Raw genomic sequence first — 15,415 nt, 5'->3', positions numbered from 1 at the left:
CTTTGTTTCTTCTTTCTCATAGTTCATTCCATTGGTTATAACTTTTCTTTACAACATGACTAATATAAAAATATGTTTAATATGAATGTATATGTAGAGCTTATATTAGATTGCATGCTGTCTTGGGGAGGAGGAAGAGAAGGGAGGGGGAGGAAATATAAAACTCAAAGGCTTGTGGAACTGAATATTATAAACTAAAAAAATAGATTTTAAAAATTAAAAATAAATAATTTTTAAAAAGAAATTAAGAAGTTTGCTTTGGTTGTATCATAAAACATCTGAAAGGCACTGATGTAAAATAAGATGCAAGAAGGAACAAGACTGTAGGAATCCTTAAGTGCCAGGCTGTGGAATTTATATCTATGTTTTAGGAAACAGAGAACTCCTGAAGATTTTTGAACAGGGGAGTGACATGGTCATACCTGTGCACAAGGAGGATCATTTTGGCAGCTATGTGAAGGGTAGGTTGGAGAGGGGAGAGACTGGGGGAGGGGGCAGAAAAGCAAGTAGGACGCCATTATGGTAGTAACAGTAAAATGAGAAGTACTGATGGCTTAAACTGGGGTGGTAAAAGGGTATGTGGAGAGGAAGCAAATGCAAGAGATGTTATGGAAATAGGCTTGAAAGGAGTTGCTAACAGATGGGGGTGGGGGAAGATGAGGAAGAATAAAGGGTCAAAGATGACTCAGGTTTCAAGCCTGGGTGACTAGAAGGATGGTGGTACTACCAATGGAAATGGATGAGTCAGGAGGAAGGGCATGCATAGGCAGGGAGATGTTGAGACCAGTTTGGGACATAATCAATTTGATCCCCGGATATTTTGTAGTTATTTGGAATGAGATTTCCCTTTCTATTATCTCCTCTTGTGTTTTATTATTATATGCATAATAAGTCTGAGATGGATGTGTCCAGCAGACAATTAGAGATTCGGGTTTAGAGCTCTGGGGAACATTTGCACAGAGGTGATCATTAAAGCCATTGGAGTGAATAAGGTCACCATGGAAAAAAGAGTAGAGAGAGAAGGCTGAGGGCAAAGCCTTTGGGGACACACACACTTAGGGGGCAGGAGAAGGATGAGGGACAAGGAAAGGGATCAACTGTGATCAGAGAAGTCAAGAGAGGAAAGAATCCTCAGAAGCCAGAGAGAGTCGGTGGCATTAAATGCTGCAGAAAGAAGTCAAGGCGGGTGAGGAATGAGAAAAGGCCATCCAGTATTTGGTGATCAAGGCAGCTGGGGGCCTCACTGGGTACAGCCTTGAACCTGGGGCCAAGAAAACCTGAGTTCAAATAGGACCTTAGATATTTCCTAGCTGTGTGAATCCGGATAGTCGGCCTCAGCTTCCTCATCTCTAAAACAAGGATAATAATAGCACCTGCCTCCTAGAGATGTGACAATAAAAAGAGGCTACACATGGAAAGTATTTTGGGAACCTTGAAGTACTACACAAAGGCCAGCTATTATTATTATCCGAGTATCTAGCGAAGGGCAGGCATTAAGACAGTAAGAATCCCAAGGCTCTGTGCTTATCTCTAGAGCTCTTGTGAGAAAGGACTACCTTTTTTTTAGAAGGGAGGGGACCATGCGTCCATGGAGATGAGAGAATAGATTCAGAGGCTGAAGATCTGCCCCTTATTATGCCAGCTTGTCAGGAGGAGGAAGAGACACAATGTCTGTAGCACACAATTCAACACTTACTGTCTTGTGTTATCATCTTAACTCAATATGTGATCCTGTATAAGGTAATTTATCATGTAACTGTGTATAAATTGTGTGTATACAAAAATTGTGTAAGGCAATCTCTCTCTCTGGACCTCAATTTCCTCATCTGTAAAAGGGAGATAACTTAATATTAGAGCAATCTGTGTGGGTTCTCAGGATTGTTGTGGATATAAAATGAGACCATGTAGTGAGGGACACTGTGAGCCACGAGTGCTTTGTAAATATTTGGCTGATATTCCTCATATATTGCCTTGTCTCACAAATAAGAGAACGTGAATGCTGGGCATTTGTACAATTTTCCAAAGCAGGTTCATTTTCTTAATTTCATTCCATGGTCACAACAGTCCTCTGAGGGAAGTTGGGCAGAGGTTATGATCTCAGTTTACGGATGATATTCAGAGAAGTTATGCAATTGGCTAAGGACCACATGGAGCAGTTTAGGTGGTACAGTGGATAGAACACTAGGTTTGAAATTCCATGGGTTCAAGTCCAACCTCAGACACTTAATTTAACCCTGTTTGTCTTAGTTTGCTCATTTGTAAAATGAACTGAAGAAGGAAATGGCAAGTCACTCCAGTATCCCTGCCGAGAAAACCCCAAATGGGGTCATAACTGAAAACAATTGAACAGCCACAAGAAGAATCATATGACTAAAAAGCAGACTTGGATTCAAACTCAGAACCTCTAGCTCCAGTCCTGCAACCTTTCTGTCATACTGTATGGAACCCCAGAATCAGCCTTAGACGGGGAGAGTTGGTTTAGAGGTGCTGCATGGACACATCCAACAAGTCTTCTAATTCTTACCCCCCCAGCACACTCTAGCATAGTGCTGAACACATTGTTGGTGTTCAGGAAATACTTGTCAAGTTGAATGGAAATAATTTGAATTGAACTGAATTGGGAGAGCAAGTGAGTACAGAGACCTACAAGAGTTTTGGGTTTGGAACCAGGGCAAATGGGTTCAAATCTCTACTATTGGCTGTGTTGTTCAGCCATTTCTGACTCTGTGACTCCATTTGGGGTTTTCTTGGCAAAGATACTGCAGTGGTTTGCCATTTCCTTCCCCAGCTCATTTTACAGATATGGAAACTGAGGCAAATAGGGTTAAGTGATTTGCCTAGGGTCACACAGCTAGTACGTGTATGAGGCCAGATTTGATCTCAGGAAGACAAGTCTTCCTGATTTCCAGTCCACTGCTCTATCCACTGAGCCACCTAGCTGCCCTATTTAGCTGTGTGGCTTTAGCAAGTCACCTAATTCTTCCTGGTCCATGGTTTACTCCTCTCTAATAAAATGAAAGGACTGAACCAGATAATCTTAAAGGTCCCTGGGAATGTAACTCTAAAGCCCAAGATCCCATTAATTTAAATTCCAGTCCTTTCCTTCTTTGGGTTATTTCAAATTGATCCTGTCTATAGCTTGTTTGTACATAGTGATTTTATATGTAGACAGTGCGCTCCTTGAGGTCAGGTACTGTCTTTTACCTTTTTTTTGTATCCTGTATCCCTTATCACAGTACCCGGCACATAGTAGGTGCTTGATGAATGCTTATTGACTGACTGAATAACTGGATCCTTCCTTTCTGAGCTTAAATAGTTGATAGGATGCAGTCAGACCCACTATGAGTGCCACCGCCACAGCCCAGGTTTTCTCTACCTCAGGTCCTGGGAAGAAAACCTTCGCCTTGGAATGGAAAGCCAACGTGGAAGCTGGACCTAGAGAGAAATCAGAACCCCCAGAGGTGAGGCTGCTGTTGGAGCTCATGGCTGGTACTCTATGGGCCTCATATGTCAGACTGTCTACATTGCCTTTGTATTCTAGAGAGTTCGAAGGCCCTGCCTCCCAACACGCAGTCGGCCCCTGCACCCTGCTCCTGACTGTATGCCAGGGCATAACCAGCAGTTCTCAGGGGCTTCCTCCCTCCGATTGTCTTCTCTTCTTGACTTCTCTCTCCTCCCTCTATCCAATCCCCATCTCCTTAAATTGCCCTTTTCTTGGACAGGAGGAATGATCATCCTAATAATAGCTCACACAAACATAGGGCTTCACAAAGATTTACTCACAACGACCTGCTTGGTAAGTAATACAGATACTATTGTTCCTGTATTTTAGATGGGGAAACTGAGACTCAGAAAATTTAAAGGGCTTATCCAGGGTCATAGCGGTACTTAACTGTTAGATTTGGGATTCTAACCATGGTTTCTGACACCTAGTCTTGGAAAGCCAACATGGAATGTTAGGGCACTGGATTTGGAATTGAGAAGACATGGGCTCATATCTCATCCCAGATACTTATTAGATATGAGACACTAGACAAGTTATTTAACGGCTCTGTGCCTCAGTTTCCTCATCTGTAAAATGAGGTTGTAAAATAAGGAGACCTTCAAGGTCTCAATCTATGATCTTTCACTCTACACCATGTAAGGCTCTCAATTTTCCAAACTGAGCTGATGAATTTCTGGTAAGATTTTTGTCTCAGGCCAAGACTTAAATCTGTTTCATTTTGACACAATAAAACACTGCATTACTTAAACACTAGCACAAAAATACATGGTGAGCATAGGCTCCTCATAGTCTCCTGTAACCTATAAAGGTGCTTTGAGTAACCATATGTGGAGGCAGCCAAATGAAGCCTCAGATTCATTCCATCAGTCTAAGGCAGGGATGCAGAACCTGCAGCCTTGAGGTCCTCGAGTGCAGCCCTTCGACTGAATCCAAACTTCATAGAACAAATCTTTTTATTAAGGATTGAATTCTAAGGAGTTCATGAGAGACAGCAACTCTGTTTTTGTTCTTTGTGCTTTTGTTTTTGGAGGGGCAAATGCAAGGCAATTGGGGTTAAGTGACTTGCCCAAGGTCATACAGCTAGTGTCAAGTGTCTGAGGTCAAATCTGAACTCAGGTTTCCCTGACTTCAGGACAGGTGTTCTATTCACTGTGCCACCTAGCTGCCCCCAGACAGCAACTCTGGGTCCATATGCCCCACAGAGAGACTCTTCCCCTACATGTGTCCAACTACCCAGCCAAGGGCTCGTGTTTGTGCCCCAGTTCACACATCTGGTGGAGGTAGGAGCCAAGAGTGGTCCTGATCCACTAATGCCGCTGCTGTGTTCATCAACTGTCAGCCTGTTGCAGCCTGGAACCAGTGCCAGCACTGAACAGGGCTCCTCTGCAGAATGAGTGTCAGCTGCCACCACCACCACCTGCAGCCACAAATGCACACAAACCCATTCTGACCCACCGGGAACATCTGGGGATCTAGTGCCCTCAGCAGAATTGAACCCCAGACAAAGCCAAGCCCTTTTGGAAATCAGGTCAGGAAACATGAAGAGATAAGAGTGAATCATAGTGCTAACAAGAGCGCTTCCTTCTGCAACTTGTGGGCAGTCCCAACAGCTGCAGTTTCTCCTAGGTACTGACTGCCAACATAACAACCAGTAGCCCCACACAGAGAACCAAAGAACTTGGCTGGGTGAGGGTCTAGGGGAGGCTGCATCCTTCACTATAAACTGATAAACTGACCTCTGTGGCTTGGAGTCTAGGGGAAAGAGCACTGGATTTGGAGTCAGAGGCCATAGGTTGGAATTGTAGCTATACTCCCTCGCTAGCCTTGAGCAAGTCACTCTGCTCTTTGTGCCTCAGTTCCTCTCCTTGTAAAATGAGAGGATTGGACTAAATGATCTCTAAGATCCCTCCCAGCTCCAAATTTTACAATCCCAACTCTAAGTAGAAACAGGATCTAGAGAGTGTAATGAAGAGTAAATCTGAAGTAGGGAGACCTGGGGTGGTTTTGCCCATGATTTCAAAGCACCAACGACAAAGCACACTGCCCGCATCTTGACAGAGAAGTGATAAACTCACCATTACAGGAGGAAACACATTTTAGGACACAGCCAATGCAGGAATTTGTTGGGCTTGACTATGTGTGTTTGCTGTTGTTTGTTTGTCTCAGGCATATCCAACTCTTCATAGCCCCATTTGGGGTTTTATTGGCAAAGATACCAGAGTGGTTTGCCATTTCCTTCTCCAGCCCATTCAACAGATGTGGAAACTGAGGCAAACAGAATTAAGTGACTTGCCCAGAGTCACACAGCTTGTAAGTGTCTAAGGCTGGATTTGAACTTAGATCTTCCCTGACTCCAGGTCCGGTGCTCTATCCCCTCTGCCACCTAGCTGCCCATGTTTGCTACAATGGTGTATTAATTTTTTCAAGGCAGGGAGGCAACGTGGAAGGGAGAGAAAATACATACTTGTTAAATTGACCAAAAAAAAAAAAAGAATTTTAAAGAAAGATCTGATTGTAAGTTCTGGCTCTGATATTATCTAAAGGTTGACTGATAGATGGTATCACCTTGAGCAAGTCCTTTGACTTTTACGAGCCCTGGTTTCTTCATCTCTAAAATGGATAAAGGGGAAGAGGAGGTGGCCTCTGTGATGTCCAGGCTCCCTTCTAGTTCGAACACCATCACTCCTACTTTCCTAGTTTCAGTTCCCTTTTCAGAAAAATGGCCATGATGTTTTTATTGTCAATCCTATAGGATTATGGTGAGGCTCTCCCCAACTGCTAGCTAATGACCTCTCAGATGATCTTCCATCCATGTATACAGCTGATCTGCACCAAGTGGTTTATGTTTTGTCTCCTCCATTAGAATATGAGATCTTTGAAGGAAGAGACTGTTTTGGTCTTCCATTGTACGCCCCAGAGCTTATAGCACAGACACTTAATAAATGTTTGTTGACTGACTGACAAAATATTTTGTGAACCATTAAGGGCTTATGCTATTATTATGCTGGGAAGGAATCCTACGGTTCTGGCTATTTTAGTCCAGCCTGCTGTAAGGAATGAGGCTCGTGCATTCCTAGAGTTTGATGGAAGAGGAAGCCTGGCAGTGCCCTAAGGCCAGACCACAAACAGTAAGAAACAGAAAGGTATAATTGGAAAGAACATCATTCTCAGTCAAGATCTCAGCCCTGAGACTTGGTTTGGCACAACTCAAGATCAGAGCGCTGGACCTGGAGTTTACAACCAGCCTCTGATAAAGACTAGCTGTGAGACTGGGCAAGTCACTTAATCTCTGTCTGGGTCATTCTCCTCATCTGTAAAATGAAGGTGATAATGGCTCCTGCCTCCCTGGGCTGTCGTGAGGGTGAGATAATATTTGTAAAGCACTTTACAGTATAAAAGCACTATAAAAATGCTAGCTGTGTGACCTTGGACAAGACACAACATCAGCAAACTGTTGTCACGGAGTTACACACATGCTGGACACTCATTTGCTGTGTTCAAGATGCTGAAAATTTGTAAAACAAAACTGAATGAATGACTTTGGGTACCTTGCTATAACTGTCTCTGAAGAGAATACCTAGATCTTTCCAACTTGAGATACTGGAAGTTTCTTAACATGAAACTCTTAGGCAAGGGAGGAGAAACCATACAACTTTATAGTTGAAAGGAACCTTAGAGATCACCCAATTTTACGGATTGGAAAATCGGAGATCTGAGGAAAGATGTGACTTGCCCAAGGTAGAGTCAGTGGCAAGGCTTGGAAAGGAATCCAGATCTTCCTAGTTTCCATCAAGGCAAAGGTCATGTGCCATCTTAGACAAGAAGTCTTTCCTGTTCCTGTTAGCCATTAGTGTTTCTTCTTAACTTAGCAAATTATCATGCATAAACTGATCTGTTTATATATTATACCCTCCTCCCTCCATCAGAATGTAAGGTCCTTGAAGGAAAGGACTACTTTTCTTTTGGTTTTTCTATGCACAGCACCTAGCACAATGCCTTCCATACATATAGTAGGCACTTAATAACATAATAACACACTAGGCACTTAATAAGTGCATGTTGCAAGACAGTTCCAAAGGACTTATGATGAAAAATATTATCTACCTCCAGAGAAAGAACTGAAAGAGTCTGAATATCAATTGAAACCTATTTTTTTTTTTTACTTTATTTTTCTGGGTTTTGGGTTTTGCTTTGTTTTTGGTTTGTATTCTCTTTTGCAAAATGGCTAATATGAAAATATGTTTTGTGTGACTGCATGTGTATTATCTATACCAAAGTGCTTGCCTTCTCAAGGAAGGGGGAAGGGAAGAAAGCGAAGGAGGGAATTTGGAGCTCAAAAATTATGTAAGAAAAAAATGTTAAGCAAGTAGCTAAGTGATGAAATGGAGAGCAAGTCCTGGAATCAGAAGGACCTGAATTCAAATCTAGCCTCTGATACTTACTAGCTGTGTGATCCTAAGCAAGTCACTTAACCCTGATTGCCTCCCCCCAAAATTGTTTAGAATTGTTTTTAACATGTAAATGAGAAAAACATGAAATAAAAACATTCTAACAAAATAAGTGCTTCTTGAGTCACTTTGGTTCCTGACTCGGTCTCTTTCCTCAACATCATCGTGCCCCTACCCCTACAGCTAGGGAAAATTGGGGGAGCTTGGGCACAAGGACTTTGTGAGCAGGTGAAAGGAGTTCTACTCTTTTCTGGATATCCGTTGTGCCAAGGAATGCAGGACCTGTCCTAGAAAGGTTAGGAGAAAACAGAAGCTGTCCCTGTTCCACTGGTTAGAAGGGAGACTACCAGAGAGCTGGAAGCCTTGAAAGCTCCCAGGATAACCATAGCAGCTCACATACCTAGAGAGCTGGGAGACTGGAACTGCAGGACTGGACTCCACTCACTCCATTGGCTCCTATATCTGAAATCTTCTTCCTTTTCATCCAAGGGTTTACCGATTTCCTCGGAGCCCAGACGACAGCGCATCCGGGCCTCATAGGTCAAGTCAGGGCTAAACTCGAAGGCTTCGATGGTGGCTGCAGTCACCCCGGAAATGTGATCTTTGTGTCTCGCCCGCTGTGGGGGATTCATGCATATGTTAGTGGGCAGGCCCGAAGCTTAAGGCAGAGAGCCTGGATCCTGGGCCTCCAGAGTCCTAATCCCCACAGGCCCAGTCTGTATGAAATGTGACAATCTCCCAGACCACTCCTGCGTTATAGCAATCATAGTCTTGGACTCCTAGGTCTGTGTCAGGAGGTCTGTCTTAGGACAGCAGCCTCTAGAGAGCAGGGGCTGGGTCCATAACCACTTCTCTGGGTCAGATTCGGGTGCTAAAGAAAGGCTTAGGGGGAAGGAGGAGTGGGAATGAGAACACTGCTATTGGGTTTGGTCTATGAGCAGGTTAGAGAGGCTAGGAAAGATTTCCTATGTCAGACACCCCCACCCAAAAGGTTTCACAAGGTGGGGAAATTGGGGGATGCTGACACATCTAGGTCAGTATCCTTACCTCCCAGGCTTCCCCGAGCTGCCTCAAGGCCAATTCATAACTGAGGGATTTGTACAGCTCTTCAATCGGAGGGTCCCAGGAAATGATGCAGCCTCTAGAACTGACATTGCTTTGCAGGTTGGAGGGAGGATCGAGCTTGACTGGAACAGAAAGAACCCAACTGAATCTGGTCTTGGGATCTCCTGAAGGCTTCCAGTGACTGCTTCTGACTATTTGGTTGGAGAACTGAGCAAGGGTAAGTAGGCCCTTTTCAGATGAGAAGTCCACCTCCCCTACCCCATCCCATCTTCCAAAAGCTCAGTAGTGACAGATAGGGGACTGGGATCAAAGACATGGCAAGCAGGCAAGGATCTGAACAGGAAAGTGCTAGTCAGAGCAGGTGCCCTAAGAAGATCCTAGTGTTCTGGGTCTCGGAGGAGCCAGAAGAGGTTGTCTCTTTGACCTATCTACCTTCAGTTAAGGCTAGAAAACCTGGTTCCCCCTTTCCTTAAGAATCTGCAGAAGGCAGGTTTTAAGGCTTCCATTGGGGCTGTAATCCCTTCATTGTAGGAAGTTTTTGATTTTCCTGTGTCTAACTGAAGTCCTTCCTATTACCATTTAAAGTAATTCTCTCCTGTCTGATCCTCCATGGACACAGAGAATAGTGGCTCCTGGTCATCTAGGCTGGCCATCTCCGTAAAGGAAGGGTCCCAGAAAAGAATCATGCTCCCTCATACTGGTGGCAAGTTGTTAATTGCTCCCCACCCCCTTGCTCTCTCCATTCCCAAGGAATATAGAACTGTGTCTACTCTAGGCTCCAGGTCTTTCCTCCAAAACCTGATCTCCAGTCTGATTCTAAACAGAGACCCCAGACTTGCTCCTAATTCTAGGTCTTTCTTTGCAAAAGTTAGGCAGGACAGGAGGAAGCAATTGGGTAACAACAAAGTCCCATGGTAGCTCCCTAAGAGGCTGTAACATGCTCCTTCAAGGCAGTGGGTCCAAGCCCATCTTCCTTGGATCTAGCTACCCACTGAGATGTCTGACACATCAATATTTTCTTTTTCTTGGGAAGTGGGTTTGTTTGTTTGAGACCAGGTCTTCTTATCTCAGCCAAGGTGTAAATGCAGTTGCTACTTATGGCCTGATCCCAATACTGATAATTATGGAAGCTTTAATCTGCTCCATTTTTCCATCCTGGGCTGGTTCATATTTCCTCAGACAACCTGACCGTCCACTCCTGGGGATTTACCTTTTTAATGCTGGATTTAGTGTCAATATCCAATGAGCTTTAGCCCTACTCTCAGAACTCCCCAAATCAAGTGATCATCAGCCTCAGCCCCACCCAGTCATTGAGATTACAGGCATGCGCTACCATATTCAGCAACTAACACATCACTCTTCCTGAAGGCTAGAAAGTTTCCTTGCCTAGAATACCCAATGTTCCTACTCCCATCCTTCTGATCCTGGGATAAGAAAGCACTCACTGTTCTGTCTGGGCAGATACTTGGGGTCCAACAGATATACCAGGTCCAGTCCAGATACAATGCCATGGAAATTGATGGTGAACTCATCAAACACTGTTAGTATTTTGTCTGGTGGGAGTTCTAGTGTGCAGGTGCCCATCTGAAGGACGCAGCTGTAGTTTTCATGTGGTTCCAAGTTGCTACAAAGCACAAGTATGGAGGGAGCAGGCTAGTTAAATGTAAGAGGGATACTCCCTTAACAAAATACAAATGCCTCTGGATTCTTCATCTTTGATCTCGGGACCTAGGCCTTTTCCATATACCCACTCCTCTCTACCTCCACCAATTCTATGAGTCCCCAAGGTCCACCCCTTTCAGGAAGTGTTCCCTGATACTCTAGCCTATACTGATCTTCTCCTGTGAGCTTCAGTTACAAAGGATATAAAAAACAAATGAGACATGGTCCTGACCCTCAAGAAATTCAAAGTCTTAAAGAACATCAGAATGTAACATAAACGTGAAAAATTACAATACAGGTTACCATATGATGAGGGCGATAAAAGAGGGACAAGAAAAGGTATTGTGAGAATGCAGAAGATGGAGAGATCAATTAATTGAATGTAGAACTGCAAGGGTGCTTAGATATCATCCGGTACAAGTCCATCTTGCAAATGAGAAAATTGAGGTCTAGAAGTAACTTGTCCAAAGTCACATAGGAAGGAAGGAGTAAAACCAGTATTCAAACCCTTCTCCTTTGACTCCACCCCATTCCACTGCCTGGAGAAGGTAGCATTAGAGCTGGGCTCTCCATCTATCCACCCATGCATCCATACCTACATACACACATTTGTCTTTCCCAGAAATCCGGACCTACCACTAAGCATATAGTAGGTGCTCAGTAAAGACTTGCTGATTGGCTGGCTGTTAATATTCACTAACCACCTCTACTGGCCAAGTTAGGAACTGTCCTTACTGACCCTGAATCTGTCCTAGAATCCTAGGAGGGAGAAAGTATCCTCCCCTTCCAAACCCTCTCTAAAACTGGTGTCCAGGCCAAGAAGTCAATATTCCCCAAAGTCAAGGCTGGGACTCTCCCCCTTCTATGGGCCAGCTAGGCCTTACCTGGTAAAGAGGAGCTGATGGACTCTATCTTGTGTTGGCAGGGTGGTAGTCCAACTACAATGAATGGTAGTTATGTAATTATTGAGGCAGGTCAAGGCTCCAAGTTGCTGCGCTGCAGTAGGGAGAGAGCAGGGAGGGAGCAAAGAGGTGTTTGATCTTTACCTGGTGTCTTACTCTCCCTGGCACTCTTTCATTGGCCCCCAAGGGCAGGAGAGGGCTCTATTGCCTGAGATTCAGTTCTGGAGCTCTGTGGTGGAAAGCCATTTCTCCCTCCACCCTCAAAGCCTGAAGAGTACCCAGGCAACCAAGGGTTCAATCCAGTTGGAGCCAGTCCATGAAGGAAGGATTCTAGAAGGTGCCACAGTTTCCTACAGAATGGGGGACTGGATAAAAAGAAGATGGGAAGAAGGGCTCTAAGGGGTAACCTTTAGCTCCCTGGGGCAGCAGCATCTGTGTGCAAACTGGATCATCCCACCTCACCCCAACTCCTCACCTCCTCTTCCCCCTCCACTAAAGGACAGCACACAGAACCAGGTGAAAAGCTGTACACAGCAGGCTCTCTTCCCAGAAATGCCCACGGAACATGGTCCTGAAACAGAAACAACTGTTTCAACTCAATGAACATTTATCAGGTGCTTCCCTTAGTGCAAGGAACTGTCCTGGGTTCTGAGGGCTATGAAGATAAAAAAGGAAACAACCATTGTCCTCAGAAGCTTATAATCTAATAAATGTAGCATGGAAAAGGGCAATAAAAGACAGAAAGTGATGGGACAAAGGACATATCTAGGCAATCTGCCCTGGGAAAATTTGAGGAAGGAAGAGATACTTTCACCTGGGAAGATGAAGGAAGGCTTCATGGAGGAGCTGGCACCTGAGTTGAGCCTTGGAGGAAGAGAAGGATTATTACTGGCAGAAATGAAGAGGGTATGGTACATATCTGAGGGTTAACCTGCATCAATAAGAAGGAGAAATAGCAGCACATGATCCAGAAACAGCTAGTAGTCTAGCTCAATGAGACGTAGGCAAGAGAGGAAGAGGAGGTAAAGAATAGATTAGAGGAGAAGAGAGTGATGGCAGGGAGATCATCTAGGAGGTGGTTATAGTACTCCAGGGGAGAGATGATGAAGACTGGGGTTGTTGTAGTGGCAACGTGAGGAAGAGAAGCAGACCATTGTTCATCCTTCGTTCTCAAAGAGGACATCAGGAGGGTGACATCTCAACTTGCAAGTGAATTGAAGTGACAAAGTCATCAGCCTCTCTCTCCTCCAGAGTCATTGAAGTTCACTGGCAAGACATAGGTCAGGACAACCAAAGATGATCCCAAGAGGAGCAGACATATGCAAGGAGGTAGTATGGGTAGAGCAGAAATGAACATTAGAGATCATCTTCTCCAATCCCCTTATATGCATATGATAAAATGGTATGTGGGGGAGAGGGAGGATGGAAGTAGGAGTATCAAATATCCCTGAGGTTTTGACCCCAGGTGATTGGAAAGACGGGGACGCTATCAATATGAAGAGCTAAGCTGGAGGAGACTGATGGTCCATCTTTCACACAGGTGCCAAAATAGTCTTCCTAAAGTACAGCTCTCTGGCCCCCAATCAAAAAACTTCCTTTGCTCCTTACTGCCTCTGGGGTCATATGCAAACTCTTCATTCAGCTTGGCATTCAAGTCCCTTTACCATCTGGCCTCAACTTTCCATTCCGGCCTCTCCATGCTCCACTCCCTTTCATACCCTTCATGTTATAGTCAAAGTGGACTCCTAGGCAACCAACCCCTGTGTTCTCCCACATGATGCCCAGTCTCATGTCAGAGAACAGCAGAGAGTCAGGCTGGTGCAGTGGAAAGCACACCAGAAAAATAATCACAGTTCTGGGATGGAGTTCTAACTTTGCTGCTTGACTTGCTGTCTAGCCTAGGAGATATCACGTCTCTATCTCTCTAAACCTCAATTTCCTTGTCTACAAAATAGGGATGATAATCTCTACTGTGTCTACTTCACAGGGCATATTATGTCAATTACATGAGATAATATATGTAAAAATGCGTTGTAAGCAGCAAAACACTATATGAATGTGAGCTACCATCATTGCCATGGGTTAGATTTCTGAGGGATGAGACAGTTAACTATCCAGCAACCACTGAAATTCATCAGCAAATTCTCCTCTTCCATATCCTTCCCAGTAAGGGAGAAGGTGGCTGCTTTCCTTCCCAGCCTAATTCCACAATTTAATTACCATTATTACAACTTTCCCATCAAAGTTTCAATACACAGCAGGTTGGCAACAGAAATTTAATGGGAATTTAGGGGAAGTTTTGTGGAAGCCACACACAACACCCAAAAGCTAGTATATGACACAGAGCCTATGACCACGTACTTAACCTAAATTTTACAATAAGGTACTGTGAACACACCATAAAAGAAAATGAAAAAAATCAGACTTCTCTGGTAGGAAGGAGGGCCAAAAAAATTTTAGTCAGATTTTCTATATCGCAGGGTGATGCAGGGAAGATGGGCACTATGCCCCTCACCCCCTAGATGTGGAAGGGATAACTGTAAGCAATAAAACTAATTAAACACAGGCTGTGCTACAAAGGCAAAAGGGCAACAGTCCCTAGTCTCACAGAGTTTACATCGTATAGGAAGGGGTTTTAGGGATCATATAATTCAATCCCTTTATTTCATATAGGGGAAATTGAGTCCTAGAGAAAGGAAGCAACTTGCCAAGTTTACAACAGAACCAGGACCAGAACCCAAATCTACTGATTTTCAAGCTATGACACTTCTCACTATATTGCACTGCATCCCCTATTCATTCCTACAGTAGAGGAGATCCCATTTCTGAAGAAGCAGTTGTTACAGAAACACCATCTTCTTTCTCCCTCCCTCCCTCCCTCCCTCTCCCTCTCCCTCTCCCTCTCCCTCTCTCCCTCCCTCCCTCCCTCCCTCTCTCTCTCTCTCTCTCTCTCTCTCTCTCTCTCTCTCTCTCTCTCTCTCTCTCTCTCTCTCTCTCTTTCTCTCTCTCTCTCTCTCTCTCTCTCTCTCTCTCTTTCTCTCTCTCTCTCTCTCAACTATGATTATGTGTATCTAGAGAGGCTGGAACTACAGCACATGGTTTATCAGACCTGGAAGAGACATTAGTACATAGTATCTGGGCTAGGAGTGCTGGAGCATTTAATGTCCCAAAGAGCAAAAAGGGACGTTGGTGACAATCTAATCGAACCCTCTTACTCTATAGAAAAAGAAAATTGAGGTTTAGCTTCCTCTTGTCTCATCCAAGGTGTTACACAGTAATTGCCTGGCAAAGCCAAGACAAACTAAGGTCTCCAGGTTCACTGTTCATTCTTGTAAAGGGGAGAGCCCATTTCTGTCTGGTTTTTGGAAAAAATGGAAGAGAAAGACAAGAAGGCAAAGCTTCTAGTCAGCATGATTGAGCTGCCCTATGCTTCACTGTAAACTCAGAGGGCTTCTGGAGTGCAAGGAATCCTGGCTGATCTCTCAGTGTGCCTCCAGGATCGGGGGGCACAGGAGGTGCCCCTCAGAAAGGGTAGCTGGAGTGGGGGGACTGGTTCAGGAAGTACTCAAGGGGATAGGGTTAGTGGGGGCGAGGATTCAACAGCAGCTATCAGCTCATCAGTCATTCAAGATGTCACTGTGATAGCCCCAGGGTGCTACTGTACTTATTTGCCTGTTATATAAGTTGATGTTGCTCAGTGATAAGAGGCTTGTGGGTGACAGAAAGCAAACACTAAGACTCCCCAAGCCCTGAGATGCAGGACCTATGACACAGTCCCAGGCTGCCCTTATAAGCAGAGTAATCTTGAAGAAGTCAATTTGACTTTCTCAGTT

General features: G+C 44.4%; 1 protein-coding gene across 2 annotated transcripts in view; it reads right to left on the bottom strand.

The window, feature by feature from the left end:
• POLR3K (RNA polymerase III subunit K) overlaps window positions 1-15,415 on the bottom strand; it is an 85,350-nt gene that overhangs the window by 13,749 nt on the left and 56,186 nt on the right. For both annotated transcript variants that reach the window (XM_072602308.1, XM_072602318.1), the window contains exons 2-6: window positions 12,058-12,153; window positions 11,565-11,676; window positions 10,464-10,642; window positions 9,001-9,140; window positions 8,354-8,570 (exon numbers count right to left, since the gene is read on the bottom strand). In XM_072602308.1, the coding sequence (XP_072458409.1) occupies window positions 8,354-8,570; window positions 9,001-9,140; window positions 10,464-10,602 (496 nt within the window). In that variant the 5' untranslated portion in view covers window positions 10,603-10,642; window positions 11,565-11,676; window positions 12,058-12,153. The remainder of the gene's footprint in view (window positions 1-8,353; window positions 8,571-9,000; window positions 9,141-10,463; window positions 10,643-11,564; window positions 11,677-12,057; window positions 12,154-15,415) is intronic.

Source organism: Notamacropus eugenii, chromosome 1 (assembly GCF_028372415.1).
Source record: "Notamacropus eugenii isolate mMacEug1 chromosome 1, mMacEug1.pri_v2, whole genome shotgun sequence".
Taxonomy (NCBI): domain Eukaryota; kingdom Metazoa; phylum Chordata; class Mammalia; order Diprotodontia; family Macropodidae; genus Notamacropus; species Notamacropus eugenii.
Note: the sequence above shows the minus strand (reverse complement) of the source record. Positions and strands in the feature narration are given on the sequence as shown.